This window comes from Eucyclogobius newberryi, unplaced genomic scaffold, assembly GCF_026437365.1.
Source record: "Eucyclogobius newberryi isolate DKJ021-1_F unplaced genomic scaffold, fEucNew1.0.hap1 SCAF_20, whole genome shotgun sequence".
Classification (NCBI taxonomy): domain Eukaryota; kingdom Metazoa; phylum Chordata; class Actinopteri; order Gobiiformes; family Gobiidae; genus Eucyclogobius; species Eucyclogobius newberryi.
In genome coordinates, this window is record NW_027315835.1 from 16,889,694 (window position 1) to 16,908,583 (window position 18,890).

Consider the following 18,890-nt stretch of genomic DNA (forward strand, 5'->3'; position numbering starts at 1 on the left):
AAAAATCACAAAAAAAAAAATCACTGAATCATTGAACATCACCTCAAACTAAACTTGTTTTTACAGTGATGAACCCATGTGGAAGACACAATGGTGGCTGCCAACATATTTGTGTTCTGAGCCACCGCACGGACAATGATGGACTTGGTTTCCGCTGCAAGTGTCGCCACGGTTACGACTTGCAGGTCGATCGCCGGACATGTTTTAGTGAGTTACTTAAATTTGACTCGCTAGATTTATTTTTTTACTGTCTTACTAACAAAGCCCTTCCTCTACCCTTCTTATCTTTTATCTTTTCTGTCTGAACAGAGGTGAAAGACTACTTGTTGATAGCGTCCTCGTTGGCGGTGCGGGGCATCCCACTAAACCTGTCACTGCAGGAGGACATCACCTTGCCTCTAACAGGACTTGGGACCACATTTACTGGCTCTGCTGTAGAATATGATAGTAAAGAGGGAGTTATTTTCTATAATGACAGGTCAAGAGGGCTCATCTACAAATCTAACATGAATGGATCAGGTGAGTTTTATTCATCTTTATCACTGCGGTTGTTTCTTATCGATGTCATAATGTCGTCTCGTCTCTATTTTCAGAGCAGCAGATTTTGACAGGTTACAGAGTTCAATCAGTTGATGCCATGGCCTACGACTGGACATCAAAAGTGTTGTTTTGGACCTCCAGCAGCTACAGAATAGTGGCAGCTTTTAGGATTGCGGATAAATCCAGACGGGATATTGTGACTGGAGTGAAAAACCCCAAAGGCATTGCAGTGCATCCTGCTGCGGGGTAAGTCCTTTCTTTCAAATACTATCACAGGGGCGATGTGTCTAAAGTGTGTTTTGTTGCGTCGCCCATCAACAGATACTTGTTCTGGTCTGACATTTACCGCCCCGCCGTCATAATGAGAGCGTACACTGACGGTAGCAACGGAGCTCCTTTAGTTAATACCACTCTTGGACTCCCTTATGGTCTTGCACTTGACTATGTGTAAGTACACTGATGATGAACTACTACTGCAACTCATTTGTCATTGCTGGATTTAGTTGTAAGTTTGAATCAACTCTTTGTGGCAGTTCAAATCGTCTGTATTGGACGGACTCCCTGTTGGATCAGATTGGCAGTGTTAATATTGCCGGATCAGACAGACAGACATTCAGCAATCTTGGGCAAATCACACAGCCTTACTCTCTGACAGTATATTTAGGTAGGTGTACCAATAATATAACACATATTAGTCACAAACCTTTCAAATACTAACTGAACAGCCAAGAATATAAATGTCTACATAAGTGATGAAGCAAGATTTACATTTATTGTTTATTGTAGATTACCTATATGTTTCGGACACAAGAACCAGGGGAATATTTGAGATGCGAAAAAGAGATGGAGGTGGAAATACCATGGTGAGACAAGGAATAAACAACATTATTAACATAAAGGCCTACACGTCTGACATAAGCAGTAAGTTTCTCATTTGAAATATTTTTTAATACAATAAGTTTTTTGCAGTAAATACTAGCTGCCTCTTCTCTGTGTCAATAGCGTTAAACAGCCAGTGCGACTTGGTCCCCAATGGACGCTGCAGCCATTTCTGTTTCCCGACTCCATCATTCGGCCGTGTGTGCGGTTGCCCGTTTGGCATGAAACTCCAGGCCAATCAGAGAGACTGTGTCAAAGACGATTCAGTGGCTCCTCCTGACAATAACTGCGGAGACTTTTCTTTCGAATGTGACGAGGGGCGCTGCCGACCCAACTCCTATCGCTGTGATGGATACTTAGACTGCATTGATCAGACGGATGAGGCTAACTGCACAGATACAGGTAAAGCGCTCTACAGATGTCTACAGCCTGTGGGTAAAAGTATGAGATGGAGCAGAGTTCAGACTTTGGAGGAAGAAATGTAGCTTTTTTGTTTTGAATTGCACTTGTTATTAAAAGTTAGTATTGTTTATGTGCATTAAATAATAGTTATTTACCTTTTTATTAAGGAAAGATCTAATTGAATCAAAAATCATTATCCATCAATACAAAGAAAGACATTTGCAAGCTGTAAGTGTAGAATCTAGAATTGGATACAAAACAGCATTTATTTTTCTTAATTATTGTTATTCCTGCACAAATTTAATAATGTTCCTGTTTATTTGCAACATTTCAGTTCAGCCATTGTGAAGCGTTTGTCACATTTTTCTTATCATTTCAGGTGCGACCTGCTCTCCGCGAGCGTTCACCTGCAACAACAAGCACTGCATTTTACAAAGTTGGCGCTGTGATGGTCAGGATGACTGTGGAGATGCGTCTGACGAAATGAACTGTCCAACTCGTGTCCCGACCACCTGCTCTGCAGACTACTTCACCTGTGAAAACTTCAGATGTATTTCCAAAAAATGGGTGTGCGATGGAGACAATGACTGTGGAGATGGCTCGGATGAACACAACTGCAGTGAGTATTGAGGAGCCATGCAGTAAAGTGCATGAACAACTCTTATTAAAGTTCATTTCTGTTTTTAAAATGAAGATTCAACCATTACGACTTGCCCACCGTCCTATTTCTTGTGCCCGGACCACCGCTGCATCAGCAACTACATGGTGTGTGATGGAGATCAAGACTGTTTAGATGGCTCTGATGAAAAGGACTGTGGTCAGTGTCTCGCTGGGTCAACGTTACATTTTCAGCTTTTAAACATTAATTGTATCTGCAACCTCCTTTTCAAATTCAGAGTTTTCTTGCGCTTCCTATGAATTTGCCTGTGCCAGTGGGGATCAGTGCATCAGCAACAGCTATCGATGTGATGGAGTGTTTGATTGTCGAGACCACTCTGATGAACGAGACTGTCGTAAGTTGCAAATATATTTGAACTGTGTTATTATTTGTGATTTAGTTACAATTACTTCTAAAAACAATTTCCAAATCTGTTTTCTCAGCCACTCAAGTTCCAGGCCTTTGCCATGACGATGAGTTCCAGTGTCAGACTGATGGCTTCTGTATCCCAGAGAAGTGGGAGTGTGATGGTCATGCTGACTGTGAAGATGGCTCTGATGAACACAACTCCTGCCCCGCTCTCACCTGTGGATCCAACCACTTTCAGTGCAAAACCAAGATCTGCATCCCCAACAGCTGGGTGTGCGACGGAGAGAACGACTGTCGAGACATGAGCGATGAAGAGAACTGCCCCACGCCGCCCTTTAGCTGCCCCTCAGGCCAGTGGCTGTGCCCCACTGACACGGTGTGCATTGACCTCCACAAAGTGTGTGATGGCCAGAGGGACTGTCCCAATGGAGCGGATGAATCCCCTCTGTGTAGTAAGTTTTCAACACAACAGGATGTAGCTGGACCATTTTCCATGTCATCCCAAACATTTTGAGAAGTTAACATGTTTATTTTGCTTTTTAGATGAAAATGACTGTCAGTTGAATAATGGCGGCTGCAGTGATGGCTGTATCCAGGGTCCGTTTGGGGCCCAGTGCACCTGTCCATCAGGCTTCCAGCTCCTCAATGACTCCAAGACCTGTGACGACATCGACGAGTGCCTCATCCCTGGGTTTTGTAGCCAGCAATGTTACAACGAGCGAGGCAGCTTCAGATGCTACTGCTCAGACGGCTACTTCCTGGAGCCTGACGGGCGCACGTGCAAAGCTGCAGGTAGGACAACAACAAAAACTGTCCAAGGCGATTTTTTTTTGGCTTTTAGGTCATTATTTTACTGTCCATGCAGATATATCATGAAATATGCAATTAAAACTAGTAATCATTGACTTCATAAAGCTCAATCCTACTTCACATTCCACAAACGGCTTAATTCTAGGTTCTAAAACTAAAGCAACTATTTCAATTCTGGTTTTATCAATGTGTCTCAGATCAAATGGCCGCTGTACTTCTGGTCAGTAAGCGAAGCCAGATCGTTGCAAACTACATCAACATGAACCCACCTCTCCTGCGACCTGTGATAAGTGGCTCAGGAATCGTCACGGTGGATTTTGACCGAGTCACCTCCCGCATGTATTACGCCGACGCCTCAACCAAACAGATATGGAGTGCCTTCCAAAATGGCACTGACAAAAAACAGGTACCAGTTTTGCCTTCGTCCAACTTTATTGTGAGCGTGCAGAGTAGATGTATAGTTTATTGTGCTGTAGGTGTTCTCCACTGGTCTTATGGTGCCAGAGAGTGTTGCTGTGGACTGGGTGGGTCGAAATCTTTACTGGACGGACTCTGTGATGGAGAATGTTGAGGTGTCTACAATGGACGGTCGTTTCAGGAAAGTCCTTTTAACCCAAAATATCACAAGCCCCAGGGGACTTGTTCTGGACCCTCGAAACCAGTAAGACAGAAAATATTTCAGATTTTTTTATAACAGGTCTATTCATTATATCATATTTAAATTCTTTGCAGCACCAACATTATGTTTTGGTCCGACTGGGGCAAAAATCCTCGTATTGAGCGAGCGTTCATGGATGGATCAGCGAGGAAGGCGATTCTAACCACAAAAGTTTACTGGCCCAATGGCTTGGCTCTGGATTACACCACACGTAGGCTGTACTTTGCAGATGCGTACCTCAAGTACATTGACTACTGCGACTATGACGGCAACAATCGGCAACAAGTCATGGCCAGTGATTTGGTATGTTTTAATAAGATACAGCCTTTTTCTTGTGCAAATTCTGAACTTTGCTTTGCATTTTTGACCAGGTTTTGCAGCACCCACATGGAATGACCATCTTTGAGGATTATGTGTACTGGTCCGAGCGCTACACCAACAAAGTCATGAGGACCAACAAGTTCCATGGGGAAAATGTCTCCACTGTCATAAATAATGTCTACCAGCCAATGGGAATGGTTATGGCTCATCCCATCAAACAACCACATGGTCTGTAGAATTTTACAATTTGTATTTTCAGTGGTGGAAAGTGACAACGTACAAAAGTACTATACAGTAGTAAAATTTGTTGATATCTGTACTTTACTCACGTACATTTTTCATTGGATTGTTTTTACTTTTACCTCACTACATTTGAGAACAGGTATCTATACTTCAAACTCAACTATATTTTTTAACTGGACTTATAAGTAGAAAGTTCATTTCTTTATGATTTGAGAACTTAGGGGAGAATTTACTGAGGGGTTCTGGGCCTTAAAAACATGTACCGGTAAACAAAAATGTCTAGAATCGAGTCAATTCTAGTCGCTTCCGAGAGCAAAAAACATGCTGATCTTTTTTTAGTAACACAATTGAGTACTTCTTCCACCACTGTGTATTTTACACTGTAGCAGTATCAGCTTTAACAGATACTCTTTTCTTGTTCAGCGATAAACCCCTGCAGTGAACACTTGTGCACTCAGCTGTGTCTGTTGTCTGGAATGAGACCCAGATACTACACCTGCCACTGCCAGTCCGGATGGAAGCTGGATACAGACAAGCGCACGTGTGTGAAAGGTAGACTTGTCTTTAAAACATCCACTGTATCCTTCATGATAGAATAGGCAGAATAAGCTGTTGTTTCTGATTGTATTTAATCAGATGACACTCCTTTCCTGATGGTGGTGAGAGATTCCGTGATTTTTGGGATTCCCCTGGACCCGGCTGATCCGTCCAACAATGCAATGACTCCTGTGTCTGGTGTCAGCCAAGGACGAGACATAGAGTTTGATGACCAAGAAGAGTTTGTCTATTGGGTGCAAAATACTGTGAGAAGCATACCGTTTTTAACCACGCAATTTGTATTTCTTCTTTTAATTCTTCATTTGTTTTAATTCATTGTGGTCCGTTCAGGGTTCTATATGGAGAGTGAAGACCAGTGGTACCAACAGGTCTGAGTTTGCACCAGCTGCCATCCTGGGTACACCTTCCGGACTGGCTTTTGACTGGATTGGCCGAATGATGTTTTATACGAATCCAACTGCTAAGACTATCGAGGTAAACCAGGTCTGCTAGATAAAAGTTGCATGTTTAACACTTTTAATGCCATTTATACATTGATGCAGTGCCTTATTTGCGTCCGCGGCAAAGCGTGGTGACTAACTCTGTAAAACATTGTAGGTGATTCGTGTGGATGGAGACCAGCACTACAGAAAAACACTCATCACTTCCACTGGAAAGCCTGAAGGGGTTGGATCACCGAACGGAATAGTTGTGGATCCAGTTCGAGGGTAAGCAATCTACAAAGCAGCGCATCCGGGTAAGAGGATTTTTTGCTGATCATTTTATGTGTTACTTCTCTCCAACAGGAAATTGTTTTGGTCCGACAAGGGCTCAGATGGAGTCCCGGCTAAAGTGGGAAGTGCTGACATGGACGGTTCTAATCTCAGGAACCTTTACACTGAAAATCTAGCTAACATTGGATTTATTGCTGCTGACATCTCAACCAGTAAACTCTACTGGGGGGTTTCAGGCTCTGGGGTGGTATGTGAAGCTAATGGGTAATGTAGCTGTAATTGAATTTAAACACATGTGAATTGAATTTCTGTCTGTTAGATTGAGTCCGGCACAATGGCGGGGAATACTCGTGTCACAGTCGTCAGCGGTTTGTCAAATCCCTGGGGACTGACCATTCACCAAAACTATCTGTACTACACCGACCTGGACCTGGAGGTCATTGAGAGAGTGGACAAAGACTCTGGAGCCAATATGGTGGTCATGAGAAGTGGCATGTCTGATCTGCGAGCTCTCAAAATCCATGCCAGAGACAGTTAGTAGTAGATTCAGATCACTTTTATACTCTTAAAAGTGCACTATGTAATGTTTTTAGTAGTGGTGGGGGGGTCGACTGCTTGTCTCCATGAAGATGCCATTAAACTTATCTGTCTTGCTTTTTCTAATGAATGCGATGGCTAAACATACCTTGAAAAGCACATATTTGAACTGTAATATGGCCTGGGCATATCACCTGTTTCTCTTAATGAAAATAGATGTTTAATGCCATACTATGGAACATTCCAGCCACAGCAACAACGTGTAGCTATCAGGGGGCGGGCATCCATCAGAAAAGTTACATGGTGCACATTTAATATATGATAATGTAGAGTTATTGTGATGATATTTTGTTTTCAGATTCAGCCGGAACCAGCAACGCCTGCAGTTCCAACAATGGTGGTTGTCCCCAACTTTGTTTACCCAAACCAGGCAATCAGAAAATATGTGCCTGCACCACCGGCTTTATCCCCTCACAGGACGGCTCTCGCTGCGAACAGTTTGAATCTTTTGCCATTGTTACAAACTCCAGACATATCAGAGGCTTTCACATCAATAGTTCTGACCACTCTGAGGCAATGGTCCCGATTGGTGGACGTAAGTTTCCTATTGCAGTTTGTGTTTGATATTATTATTATTGAATAGTCGCAGAAAACATTTCAAAGGTCGTCATCTGGACAAGCTTTTACAAACCAAGTTGTTGAAATCAAGCTCACAGGGAGGACAGGGCTTCGTAAACTCAGTATAAAGTCGAGTTTCTCAGACCAGCGCCTTAGATTGAAAATTACTTTTGAATGGAAGTTGAAAACGTCATGATTTGTTAAACATTGTCCAGAATAACTACCCTTGAAACCTTTTCTACGATGAATCACTTCTGGATGAATGAGGTATTATGAGATTACTGAATATTATGAACTCTTCTTATTTTTTCTATAGCGTCTTACTCGATCAAGGACAGGGTGGACCTCCATTTTCAGTCTGGCTTTGTTTATTGGACCGATAACAGCACTTCAAGCTCCTACCGAGGGATCTTCAGGGCCAAAACAGATGGTGCACAGTACAGTGGTGTAGTTACCTCTGGCATTGGAAGGAGGGGTATCCAGGGCATCGCTGTTGACTGGATTGCAGGTAGAATTTATACAAATAATAGTTATTCTTCACATTTGGGTCTATGCTGTAGGAAATTGTTTTGATTTCTCATCAGTTATGTTGCAATATCTCCAGTCAGAGTTGTGTGGTTTATCCTTAATGCTGTGTGTCTGTCCAGTTAAAAGACATTTATTACAAAGCACCACTTTCTCTGTATCTATAGGTAACTTGTACTTCACCAATGCCTTTACAAGTGAGACGCTGCTCGAAGTCCAGGCTATAAACAAAACCTATCGAATGGTCCTCCTCAAGTCGACTCAGGACCAGCCCAGTGACCTGGCAGTGAGCCCTAAGCTTCGCTACCTCTTCTGGACAGATGCTGGACAAACCCCCAAAATAGAGCGCGCTTTTCTGGATGGAACCAACCGAACAGTGCTGGCCTCGGAAAGCTTAGCGTCACCTCGAGGCTTAACCGTGGACTACACCAACGACTTCCTGTATTGGACGGATGACGGTCTTGATATGATTTGTCGCATGGCTGCGGATGGTACGCAGAGGCAGATTATCAGATATGGCAGCCGCCTTCCTGCCCCGACAGCAGTGTCCATTTTTGGAAACAATATGCTGTGGGTGGACAGAAAGTTGGGGAAACTCTTTCAAGCTAGTAAGGATCCAACCAATACTGACCAGCCAGAGGTGAGAATTTACTAGAAATATTGTGCATATTGTGTAAAACGTGTATGTAAGGAGGTCTCACTTAACAGAGCTTGGCATAGCATCAAAACTAACAATGATCAAGTTGTAATAAAGCCCCAAGCATGGTTGTTTCTTTAATAATGAATATGTTTGGATACTAAGTTATTGAGTAGCAGCAAGGAGTTCATCATACGCCTTAATTGTTTACTATTGTTGTTTAGGGCAAACTCATGATATTTTTTATTCCCATTTGTCAGGTGTTAAGAGACAGTCTCGCTGGTCTCATGGACGTGGCTATCTTTGACGTGCACGTCCAGCCCATAGCAGCTCACCAGGTCAACTTTAACCCATGTCTAGAAGACAACGGACGCTGCCAACAGTTCTGCTTTGCTCTGCCCGATCAGGAAAAACCCAAGTGTGGCTGTGCTCACGGATCACTCCTTAGCAATGGAGTCACATGCGGCTATGGACTGGATGAATTTTTAATCTTCACGACTGATGTCAGTGTCAATAGTCTCAGGTTAGACCCCCAGGACCACAGCACACCTTTCCCAACTGTGATGTTGGGCAGCTATGTCATGGGAACAGACTTTGACGCCAAAGGAAAGAGGATTTTCTTCACACAGTACACAGGTTATGGAAGGAGCAGAGTTGGCTACATATCAACCTCATCCATCAGCAGTCCACCTGTGATTTTAGCATCAGGTCAGTGACGTTTGTCTTACTACTTTTATATTATAGTGAAGTTCTGTCTTTATGTTTTCTCTGGTCAATTTCAGACTTGGATGATCCAGAGGGCATAGCCTACGACTGGATCAACAAGCGCCTCTATGTCACCGATTATTACAGACGCGATATTCTGTCCATGGGGCTGGATGGAAAGAACTACTCAGTTGTAGCTCAGGGAAACCGTCCTAGAGGCATCATTGTGGATCCATGCTATGGGTACAATTATCATAGATCATAGATGGATAGAGTTCTATTTTATGAAAGTTTCATCAATCATTGGTCATAATATTGGTCTCCATAGATACTTGTACTGGACTGACTGGGGTTACCCAGCCCAGATTGAGAGAGCCACACTGGCTGGAAATTTCCGGATGCCGATTGTCAACACAAGTCTCTCAATGCCTAATGGACTGTCGATTGATTATGAGGAGAGGATGCTCTACTGGGCTGATTCCTCAATGTATGTGGTTGTCACAAGCTTTGTCAAAGTCAGCTTGTTGGAGTAACTTGAACTTTATCCCTCTTTGCCACAGGGACAAGATTGAGCGATCCACTTTGACAGGTGCAAATCGACAACTGATCCTTTTGGGAGTCCAGTACCCTTTCGCCTTGACCGTCTTTAAGCAGGACCTTTTCTGGACGGACTGGACACAAAGAGGAGTTTATAGGGCTGGAAAGGAAGATGGCTCAGACTTTGCAGTTCTTGTCCAAGATTTGCAGTACAGACCTAATGATATCCACGTGTATGCGCCCTCGAAACAGGAGAGCTGTAACAATACCTGCATGCAGTTCAATGGGGGCTGCAGTCATGTCTGTGTGTCCGGTAAGAGTTGAATTTAAACATATTATTTACTTTTTTAACGCTAAATATAGAAAGACGATTGTATGTATTACACAATTTCTCAGGTCCATCGGGTCCAGAGTGCCAGTGCCCACATGATGGAAAATGGTACTTAGCCAACAACGGTAAAGACTGTATCAAAGACACTGGGACGCGCTGTGCTCCGGAGCAGTTCACCTGTCTGAACGGGGAGTGCATCTCTGTGCGCTGGAAGTGTGACGGCTTCAAGGACTGCAACGACTACTCGGATGAGCTGGAGAGAGTGTGTGGTGAGGAAGATCAACAAATGCCTTATTATTAATTACTGCAGCTAAAATATTTTTGTTATAGTTTTCGTCAATGTCCAATTTTTGCTGATTAATACTAAATAAAAAGTAATCATGAAGTCTATAACAATGACAAACTTTATTGTCGACTAAAACTATGACTAAAGTAGACATCTTTGTCAACTAAGGTACAAATATTCTTGTCAAATCATGAAAAACTAAACAGCAGACTAGCTTCACTGTTTATTCCCAGAGCCTCAAATAGAGCAAAAACAAACTCAACGTCCAAGAAACACATCTGTTAAAATAAATTATATATTTTTGGGTTCACTAAAACTATTATGTATTTGGTCGACTAAATTAACATGACATTTTCATAGACTAAAACTAGACAAGTAAAACTAAAAACGATTATTGACTAAATCTAGACTTAAACTACCATTAAATTACACATTTTGTCAAAATTAACTCTGTATTAGGTATTAAACCACTGTGTTTCTATCCTCTTCTACTGCAGGAGTCTCTGACAAATCCGTAAGCTTTATAAATCCAGTCTGCTCTTATTTATTTACATGCAACATATATTTTTTTACATTTTACAGTTAAATTAAAATAAGAAATAACACACAAATATCATAGTAGAACTTCCCTCGTCTGCCATCTGCTGGCAATTAAACATGTTTTAAAGAGAACATTTGGAGAGAAACTGGAAGAGCGATTGACAATGACTTTTTTAAGATAAGATAAGATATTCCTTTATTGTCCACACATGGGGAAATTTCATTGTTGCAACGCAGTAGATACAGAGGAAAAGGACACATAACTTATAGGAAGTTTAAATTGATTAGTTTAAGTAGAACTCTTATAAACAAAACTCTTATAAACAAAAACTCCTATAGACAAAACCTCTCATTTCCTAATAAAGAATGGAGGGGAAAAACAAATAAAGATTAAAATGAAATAAAATAAATAAATACTTTTAATTCAATTTTTTAATTCAGATGCTATTCTTACGTTTTTTTTTAATTCACCATTAAACAGATAATCATTATTTCTTTACAAAAACAAGCATATTACACCATCATTAATGCATCACCTGATCTGCAGCCTTCCATACGTGCTCAGCGATGGACTTCACATGTGACAATGGGCGCTGCGTGCCGCTCGGTTACACCTGCGACTACACAAACGACTGTGGCGACAACAGCGACGAGAGAGGGTGCCCTTTCCGAACGTGTAACCCTGCCACCGAGTTCTCCTGCGTCAACGGCCGATGTATCAGCGCGGCTCTGGTTTGTGACGGGCGCAACGACTGCAGAGACAACGCCACCTCGGACGAAATTAACTGCCGTGAGATTTATGTGGTTTATTGGAATTTGCACTTTTGTCCACTTTATCACCGTGGTTTAACTGTTGTACAATTTTTTATTTGTTTATTTTAGCTGACAGAACGTGCCCTGCGGGTCAAATTAAATGTGACAATAACAATATCTGCATTTACCCTGAAAATTTGTGTGATGGCAACAACAACTGTGGAGACAACAGTGATGAGAATCCTCTCTTCTGTGGTTAGTTTATGCCTTTTTAATTTTTTTAAATGCACTGTTGGTTTTGTTTTAGAGTATCACTTTAGAATAAGGCATAGAAACAAAGCATTTATAAATATGTACGGGATTAACCATTGACACAAAAAACTATTTAATAATAATTTAATTTAATAATAATTGAATAATAATTTACCAGAGTTAGGAATAGGGTTAATGTTAGGGTTCTTAATTGTTAATAGTTCATTATTTCGAAACATTTATACATGATTCGTAGCTATGCCTTATAGTTAATGATCTGTTCATTTTTGTTCATGAATCGCAAATAATTTCAAACATTTATAAATGATTAGTTTATTTTCATCAATGATTAGTAAATGGTTAACAAGCATTTATAAAGGCTTTGTATCTATGCCTGAAGTGTTGCCGAGACATGATTATTATTTCTCAACATGTGATTTTGTGTGAGCAGCGGGTAGAACGTGCTCTCCGGACCAATTTCGCTGCGATGCAGGGAAGTGCATTCCTCAGGATTGGGTCTGTGATCAATTTGAAGACTGCAATGATGGGACGGATGAACCTCCATCTTGTAGTAAGCGACCTACATTTATTTTATAGATATCTTTTTAGAGATTAATTTCTAGAATTTAAAAATGAATAAAAAAGTGTCATAGTGTTTCTAAAATCAACCAGTAAAAAAAAAACATTGTTTTTTTCCAGAGGATATAATCAGAACATGTGGTCCAAGCCAGTTCACATGTACCAGCGGAAACTGCATCCCTCAGTCCCTGGTCTGTGACGGCAACAACGACTGTGGGGACAACAGCGATGAGGCTTTAGAATTACAGTGTGGTAAGACCTTAAAAAGAATCCATGTGTCATTGTGGTGTCTGATATAATTTATGGCATTTTAATTTTGTCACCTCTAGGTCAGCGCACATGCAGTTCAAACCAGTTTACCTGTCCAACCTGGCACCCCGGCCACCCTCGCTGCATTCCTCTCAATTTTGTTTGTGATGGAGAAAAAGACTGTGTCAATGCAGCTGATGAGCTCCAAAACTGTCCAAACAGAACTTGTCATATGAATGAGTTTCGCTGTTCCAACGGACGCTGCATCTTCCTGCCTTTCCAGTAATTACACGCTTATATAATGAGGTAGTATTATAAAAGGTGTGACTTCACTCCTCTCTCTTTCCTCCAGCTGTGACCGCACAAACGACTGTGGTGATGGGAGTGATGAGCTGGGCTGCACCTACGACACCTGCGCCTCCAACCAGTTTACCTGCAAAAACGGGGCCTGCATTTGGGGGACTTACATCTGTGATGGGACGACGGACTGTCTGGATGGCTCTGATGAGGAAGACAGTTTGTGTGTGACACCTCAACCCACCTGTGCCCCCAACCAGTACCTCTGCAAGTCAGGAGAGTGCATTGACCTCCACAAGGTGTGCAATGGACAGAAGGACTGTTCAGACAACAGCGATGAGAAAGGCTGCGGTAAGAAACAGTGTCTGCATTTTCTATTGTGTGTGAATGTTTTATTAACTGTTTTTACCTTACAAATTGTATAATGATTTATGTTTTATGTTGTGGTTTTCTTGTTCTGCCTGATGCTGCCCAGTAGGATGACAATATGTTTACGATTACTGTTAAAAAGAAAAAGAGTTATGATATAACACTTATTTATGATTATTGACACATAACAAAACACAACTGAAAACCTTCATTTTCCTTCCTTCTAAAACATTACTGTTCCAAAAGTGTCTGATCAGCTTCATGAAATTGACTTTCTGAAAATTAATTTAAAGCTGTTTTATGGTTTACGATTTCGATTTGATTTGTTTTATTGTTTTAGGATTTGTGAGATCAAATTGAGCACTTATTATGCCTGTTATTTTATGTTGGTGCAGCACTTTAGAAACTGTTTTGTTTATAAAATGCTATATCAATAAAGTCGATTTGTATTTGCGGATAAAAACAGCCACATTGAAAGCACTTTACATTCAGGTCCTTTTCTGTAGTATAGATTGAATTGAAATTACAAAACTTTGCATCTGAAATAGTCACATTTACTAGTTTTTAGTTATGATTACATTATGACTTAAATAATCACTATTATCAATTAGTCAAACAATCTTGACTGGAGTGGATGACAGCTATGACTTTATAGCTAATCCTGACACATTCACAGACATTTTTACTTATGTGCATATTGTGTTATGTTTATGTAAATAATTTGAACGCTTTAATCAGAATCATTGACTTTACAATAAAAAGATAAACATTGCTTTCATTTGTCATTGTCTAGGAATCAACGAGTGCAGCAACCCGTCTGTCCATAAATGTGCTCAGCTCTGCACAGACACTCTCACCGGTTACTTCTGCTCCTGTAACCCGGGCTACACACTGATGCCTGATGGGAAAGCCTGCGAGGACATTAACGAGTGTGAGAGCACGCCCTCCGTGTGCAGCCAGCTCTGTGACAACAACGTGGGCTCCTACTACTGCAAATGCGCCCCTGGGTACATCCGGGAAGCAGACGGTCGCACCTGTCGCCAAAACAGTGGCATCAACCCGTACCTGCTCTACAGTAACCGCTACTACATCCGCAACCTGACCACGGACGGGACACAGCTGAGCGTCGTGCTGCAGGGGCTGTCCCAAGCTGTGGCGTTGGACTTTGATCACTCAGAGAAGAGGCTCTACTGGTTGGACGTCGGAGTTGGAAGGATTGAGAGAATGCGTCTGGATGGGACGGGTAGAGAGACTGTGGCAGACAGCGGAGTCCTTGGAGTAGAAGGCATTGCTGTGGACTGGGTTGGCAGGTACTTTGACAAAGAAACATTTAACTAAAATATACTTAATATATCTTTCTGAAAACTAAAACATTAAAATTAAATTAAATATTTAGTAGTTGACAGGGTTAGAAGATTCAGTTGACTTGAATTAACTTAAAATAGACTTAACTTAAAATGAACATATTTATTTATTTCATTAATTAATTAATGTAATTTATTTATTTGTATTTATGTATTTATTTATTTATTTAAAGCTCACAACCATATCTATGGTATGGAGCACAAACACAAATATTCAAAATACAGAACAAAGAAAATACAAAACTATTTTAACAAAGGAAGGATTTTTTCGAAAAGGCGCCAAGCTTATAAATAACTGCATTAATAATATAAATGTATACAATGTTGGGTGTTTGACCTAATAGTATTTCTCTACATAGGCAACTTAAAGCACTATTTGTACACTCAAGCAATAATCACCCACATGCTTTGAACAGAAATGTAAATGTCTTTCTATGCCCTTGTTCACACACAACAGATATTTTTCCAACTTAAAGACCATTTTGAATTCCAAATATACACAATTCATACTTCTGTATGAGCTGATCCTTCAAAGTTAGTTCTACAGTGAGCTTTAGCCGGTTGACATTACTGATTTCCTGGTTTGTCCATATATGAGAGGCTGCTGAGCGTCACCTATTAATAAGTTCCTTTCCACTTACAGAAAGCTGTACTGGACAGACAGTTTCTACGGCTCTCTTCATGTGATGGAGCTCGATGGACGCTACAAGAAAAAACTCATCACTGGGCACTTCCAAGATGGAAACAACACCTTTACCATCAGCCGGCCTCGAGCTGTTGCCGTCAATCCTAGATATGGGTAAAAGGCACTGGCGCACGACACAAGTGACATGACAAGACATGTTTAATCTTTGGGGATCTTGCTGCTTTCCAGATGGCTGTATTGGACAGATTGGGCAGACACGCCGTATATCGGCAGAGCTGGTATGGATGGAAGCAACGTCAGTGCCATCATCACGACGAAAGTGGAGTGGCCCAATGCTTTGACTATAGATTACACCACCAACAAGATCTTCTTTGCTGATGCTCATCTTAGTTATTTGGAGTGAGCACATTTATCCCGCATAACAGAAGTTGAATTGTCTGGTATAAGAGGTATTCATTTAAACTTGCTTGTGGGCAGTTTCGCAGACATGGACGGTAAGAATCGCCATCGAGCCATAGCTGGGGCCCTTCCTCACGTGTTTGCGATCAGCCTGTTCGAGGACTGGGTTTACTGGACTGACTGGAACACGCACTCTGTGGAGAAGGCGCATAAGTACACAGGAGCAGAGCGAACGGTGATGAACAACAACACACACCGGCCTTACGACATCCACGTCTACCATCCGTACAGACAACCCAGGAGTAAGAAAAACACCGCAGAGTTTTGTCTTTTAAAATGGTTATGATATGTAAATGTTGTTGTTATTGTTGTTCTCAGGTGAAAATCCTTGCACTTCCCATCATTTGACCTGTAGTCATCTGTGTCTGATCAAACCTGGAGGACAAGGAGCATTTTGTGAATGTCCCGACCACTTCATTGGTCTGTCAGTGGGCTTCAAAATCCAGTGTGTCGCGGACTGTTCTAGTACACAGTTCAGATGTGGGGACAATGAGAAGTATGTGTTCTATTATTCTATTCTATATACTATGGGTATTTTTAGGATGATTTTAGGATAATATTAAAATTAAAAGTAAAAAATAACAAATAAATAAAAATAAAACATCAATCATAGAAGAGCAAACAGAATTACCGTTTTTTCCGGACTATATGTTGCACCTTTTTTCATAGTTTTGGCCGGGCTGCAACTTATACTTATATTTATACTCCGGAGCAACTTATATGTGATATTATTTGTTATTTTCACACTGCATTTCATATTCCAGTGCAACTTATTTTTTTCCTTCTCTATTATACATTTTTTTGGCTGGTGCGACTTATACTCCGGTGCGACTTATAGTCCGGAAAATATGGTACAAGGCCGAGGTTCAAGCATTGCAAAAGCATGGGAAAACATACACATTATGATTCAATTTACTGTAGAAATATTCCAGTTTCCAGTAGCTATAAGGTCATCCACTGTAAATTCTCTTATAGCTACTCCCTCTTGTTGTTTAAATTTTTTTGGGCTTTTGTGTTTCTTTTTCCAGATGTGTACCGATCTGGTGGAAGTGTGACGGTCAGTCGGACTGCGGCGATGGCTCAGATGAACCGCAGACCTGCCCCTCTCGATTCTGTCCCATCGGCCAGTTCCAGTGCCAGGACGGAAACTGCACCTATCCGGGCTTCATCTGCGACGGTCACGCAGACTGTCCCGACAACTCAGACGAGGACGCAGCCTTGTGCAGTACGATAATAACTGCACTTAACCACTATAAGTATAAGAAATCAAATCTTTATGATCTTTTTTTCTGAACAGGTGACCACAGATGCCAGGATAACCAGTTCCAGTGTAAAAACAAGCACTGCATCCCCGTGTCGTGGCATTGTGACGGGCTGAAGGACTGTGCGGACGGCAGTGACGAGGATCCAGACACTTGCTCTCAGCGCACGTGTAAACCGGGACAGTTCCAGTGTGCCAACGGCTTGTGCCTGCCCCAGAGCTACGTGTGCGACGCCCTAGACGACTGCGGCGACGGTTCCGACGAGCCCCACGAGACGTGCAGTGAGTAATGCCTCTGAGTTTTAGAGCGATTTGACCGTGAAAAGTGAATTTATTTAACAGGCATCTGTCTCTGCAGTGGGTCCTGACTACAAATGTGACGAGACCGAGTTCTCCTGCAAGACAAACTACCGCTGTGTTCCGATGTGGGCGCGCTGTGACGGCACCAACGACTGCCTGGATAACAGTGACGAGCAAGGATGTGGTCTGTTTGAAATTCTGACTTTGAAGTGACTAGAGATCGATTAAGTCAGGGGTGTCTAAACTTTTTTCACCAAGGGCCGCATTTTGACACTTAACGGGGCACAAACAACTTGACAATGTCGAATTTGTTGAATGACTTCGATATGTTGCATTTGACGTAGTTGCGATGAGCCTCCACACCTCTAATTAGACATAGAACATTAATATTAGGTTTGTATAACATCAATATGCCTGAATGTTCCCAATTTCACAGTAAAAAGTACTACTTTTTGTTGTTTGGGCCAACATAGCAGGAAGGTGGAGGGCCAAAAAAAATTGGTTTGAGGGCCGCATTTGGCCCCCGGGCCCTAGTTTGGACATGCCTGGATTAAGTAATGATAAATAGAACTAAAATAAGAGGATTGTTTTGGAAAAGAGGATCTGTTTCAGTGGAGCTCACAGTAATTGAACTTGACTTGACAGAGGCAGTGACCTGTGATCCTGTGGGTGATTTCCGCTGTGATAACCACCGGTGTGTCCCCATCCGCTGGAAATGTGACGGAAACGACGACTGCGGGGACGGCTCGGACGAAAGAAACTGCCGTAAGTATTACATTGTCCTGAATATGTACGCAGAATGTTTACATATTTTTATCCCTCTTAGAACCCAGGCCTTGTTCTGAGAGTGAATACAAGTGTGACGACGGGCAGTGCATTCCCGGGAAATGGGTGTGTGACCATGACAACGACTGCGGGGACAACTCGGATGAGCGGGACTGTGGTACGTTGACCCCCAGACCCAAACTCAAATAGGTTCATACTTTGTTAAACTCATTCTTATACTCATTATTAAACAAATCCTCCTTTGGCATCATGTCCAGAGCTGTACACGTGTCGTCCTGGCACATTCCAGTGCGACTCCGGGCACTGCATCCCTGAGTCTCTCCAGTGCGACGGCCGCGCAGACTGTAAAGACTTGTCTGATGAGACCAGCTGCCGTAAGTTTGTCCTTTAGGATCTGTCAACTACACAGTTTCCCTTCTTCCTCTCGTGCTGTCCTGCTGTTTAATTCAAATAAAGTACTAGACCATTTATATTTCTTACATAAATATATTCAAATTACATATTAGGGGTCCCATATTGTAAATTGGATGGGATGGTGACAGAGTGGCTAGAACTTAGAGCTTTTCTGTGCAGAGTTTGCTTTTTTTCTATTTCCCCCATCAACCCTGAACATGCACAATAGATAAAATCCTACAACCACAGGAGTAGCCTAGCACAAGACCTAGAGATGGGTCCTTGGGTGATGCACTGCAGCGACCACTGCTCCTG

The 18,890-nt window shown here is 41.9% G+C and overlaps 1 protein-coding gene across 1 annotated transcript in view; it reads left to right on the top strand.

The window, feature by feature from the left end:
- The window catches only part of lrp2b (low density lipoprotein receptor-related protein 2b), a 30,309-nt gene that overhangs the window by 4,796 nt on the left and 6,623 nt on the right, over nucleotides 1-18,890 (top strand). The window contains exons 14-60 of the mRNA XM_072456895.1: nucleotides 67-207; nucleotides 310-519; nucleotides 594-786; nucleotides 862-987; nucleotides 1,074-1,204; nucleotides 1,327-1,472; nucleotides 1,551-1,821; nucleotides 2,201-2,440; nucleotides 2,516-2,638; nucleotides 2,718-2,834; nucleotides 2,923-3,300; nucleotides 3,392-3,640; nucleotides 3,856-4,064; nucleotides 4,135-4,319; nucleotides 4,391-4,619; nucleotides 4,688-4,865; nucleotides 5,304-5,432; nucleotides 5,517-5,683; nucleotides 5,769-5,912; nucleotides 6,036-6,145; nucleotides 6,224-6,398; nucleotides 6,471-6,684; nucleotides 7,047-7,283; nucleotides 7,623-7,814; nucleotides 7,999-8,471; nucleotides 8,729-9,176; nucleotides 9,251-9,416; nucleotides 9,502-9,660; nucleotides 9,734-10,023; nucleotides 10,107-10,310; nucleotides 11,415-11,657; nucleotides 11,750-11,875; nucleotides 12,324-12,443; nucleotides 12,572-12,703; nucleotides 12,781-12,982; nucleotides 13,053-13,348; nucleotides 14,160-14,676; nucleotides 15,374-15,529; nucleotides 15,605-15,775; nucleotides 15,854-16,077; nucleotides 16,154-16,331; nucleotides 16,864-17,060; nucleotides 17,133-17,378; nucleotides 17,455-17,580; nucleotides 18,042-18,161; nucleotides 18,223-18,339; nucleotides 18,440-18,556. Coding sequence (XP_072312996.1) covers nucleotides 67-207; nucleotides 310-519; nucleotides 594-786; nucleotides 862-987; nucleotides 1,074-1,204; nucleotides 1,327-1,472; nucleotides 1,551-1,821; nucleotides 2,201-2,440; nucleotides 2,516-2,638; nucleotides 2,718-2,834; nucleotides 2,923-3,300; nucleotides 3,392-3,640; nucleotides 3,856-4,064; nucleotides 4,135-4,319; nucleotides 4,391-4,619; nucleotides 4,688-4,865; nucleotides 5,304-5,432; nucleotides 5,517-5,683; nucleotides 5,769-5,912; nucleotides 6,036-6,145; nucleotides 6,224-6,398; nucleotides 6,471-6,684; nucleotides 7,047-7,283; nucleotides 7,623-7,814; nucleotides 7,999-8,471; nucleotides 8,729-9,176; nucleotides 9,251-9,416; nucleotides 9,502-9,660; nucleotides 9,734-10,023; nucleotides 10,107-10,310; nucleotides 11,415-11,657; nucleotides 11,750-11,875; nucleotides 12,324-12,443; nucleotides 12,572-12,703; nucleotides 12,781-12,982; nucleotides 13,053-13,348; nucleotides 14,160-14,676; nucleotides 15,374-15,529; nucleotides 15,605-15,775; nucleotides 15,854-16,077; nucleotides 16,154-16,331; nucleotides 16,864-17,060; nucleotides 17,133-17,378; nucleotides 17,455-17,580; nucleotides 18,042-18,161; nucleotides 18,223-18,339; nucleotides 18,440-18,556 — 9,522 coding nt within the window. The remainder of the gene's footprint in view (nucleotides 1-66; nucleotides 208-309; nucleotides 520-593; nucleotides 787-861; nucleotides 988-1,073; nucleotides 1,205-1,326; nucleotides 1,473-1,550; nucleotides 1,822-2,200; nucleotides 2,441-2,515; nucleotides 2,639-2,717; nucleotides 2,835-2,922; nucleotides 3,301-3,391; nucleotides 3,641-3,855; nucleotides 4,065-4,134; nucleotides 4,320-4,390; nucleotides 4,620-4,687; nucleotides 4,866-5,303; nucleotides 5,433-5,516; nucleotides 5,684-5,768; nucleotides 5,913-6,035; nucleotides 6,146-6,223; nucleotides 6,399-6,470; nucleotides 6,685-7,046; nucleotides 7,284-7,622; nucleotides 7,815-7,998; nucleotides 8,472-8,728; nucleotides 9,177-9,250; nucleotides 9,417-9,501; nucleotides 9,661-9,733; nucleotides 10,024-10,106; nucleotides 10,311-11,414; nucleotides 11,658-11,749; nucleotides 11,876-12,323; nucleotides 12,444-12,571; nucleotides 12,704-12,780; nucleotides 12,983-13,052; nucleotides 13,349-14,159; nucleotides 14,677-15,373; nucleotides 15,530-15,604; nucleotides 15,776-15,853; nucleotides 16,078-16,153; nucleotides 16,332-16,863; nucleotides 17,061-17,132; nucleotides 17,379-17,454; nucleotides 17,581-18,041; nucleotides 18,162-18,222; nucleotides 18,340-18,439; nucleotides 18,557-18,890) is intronic.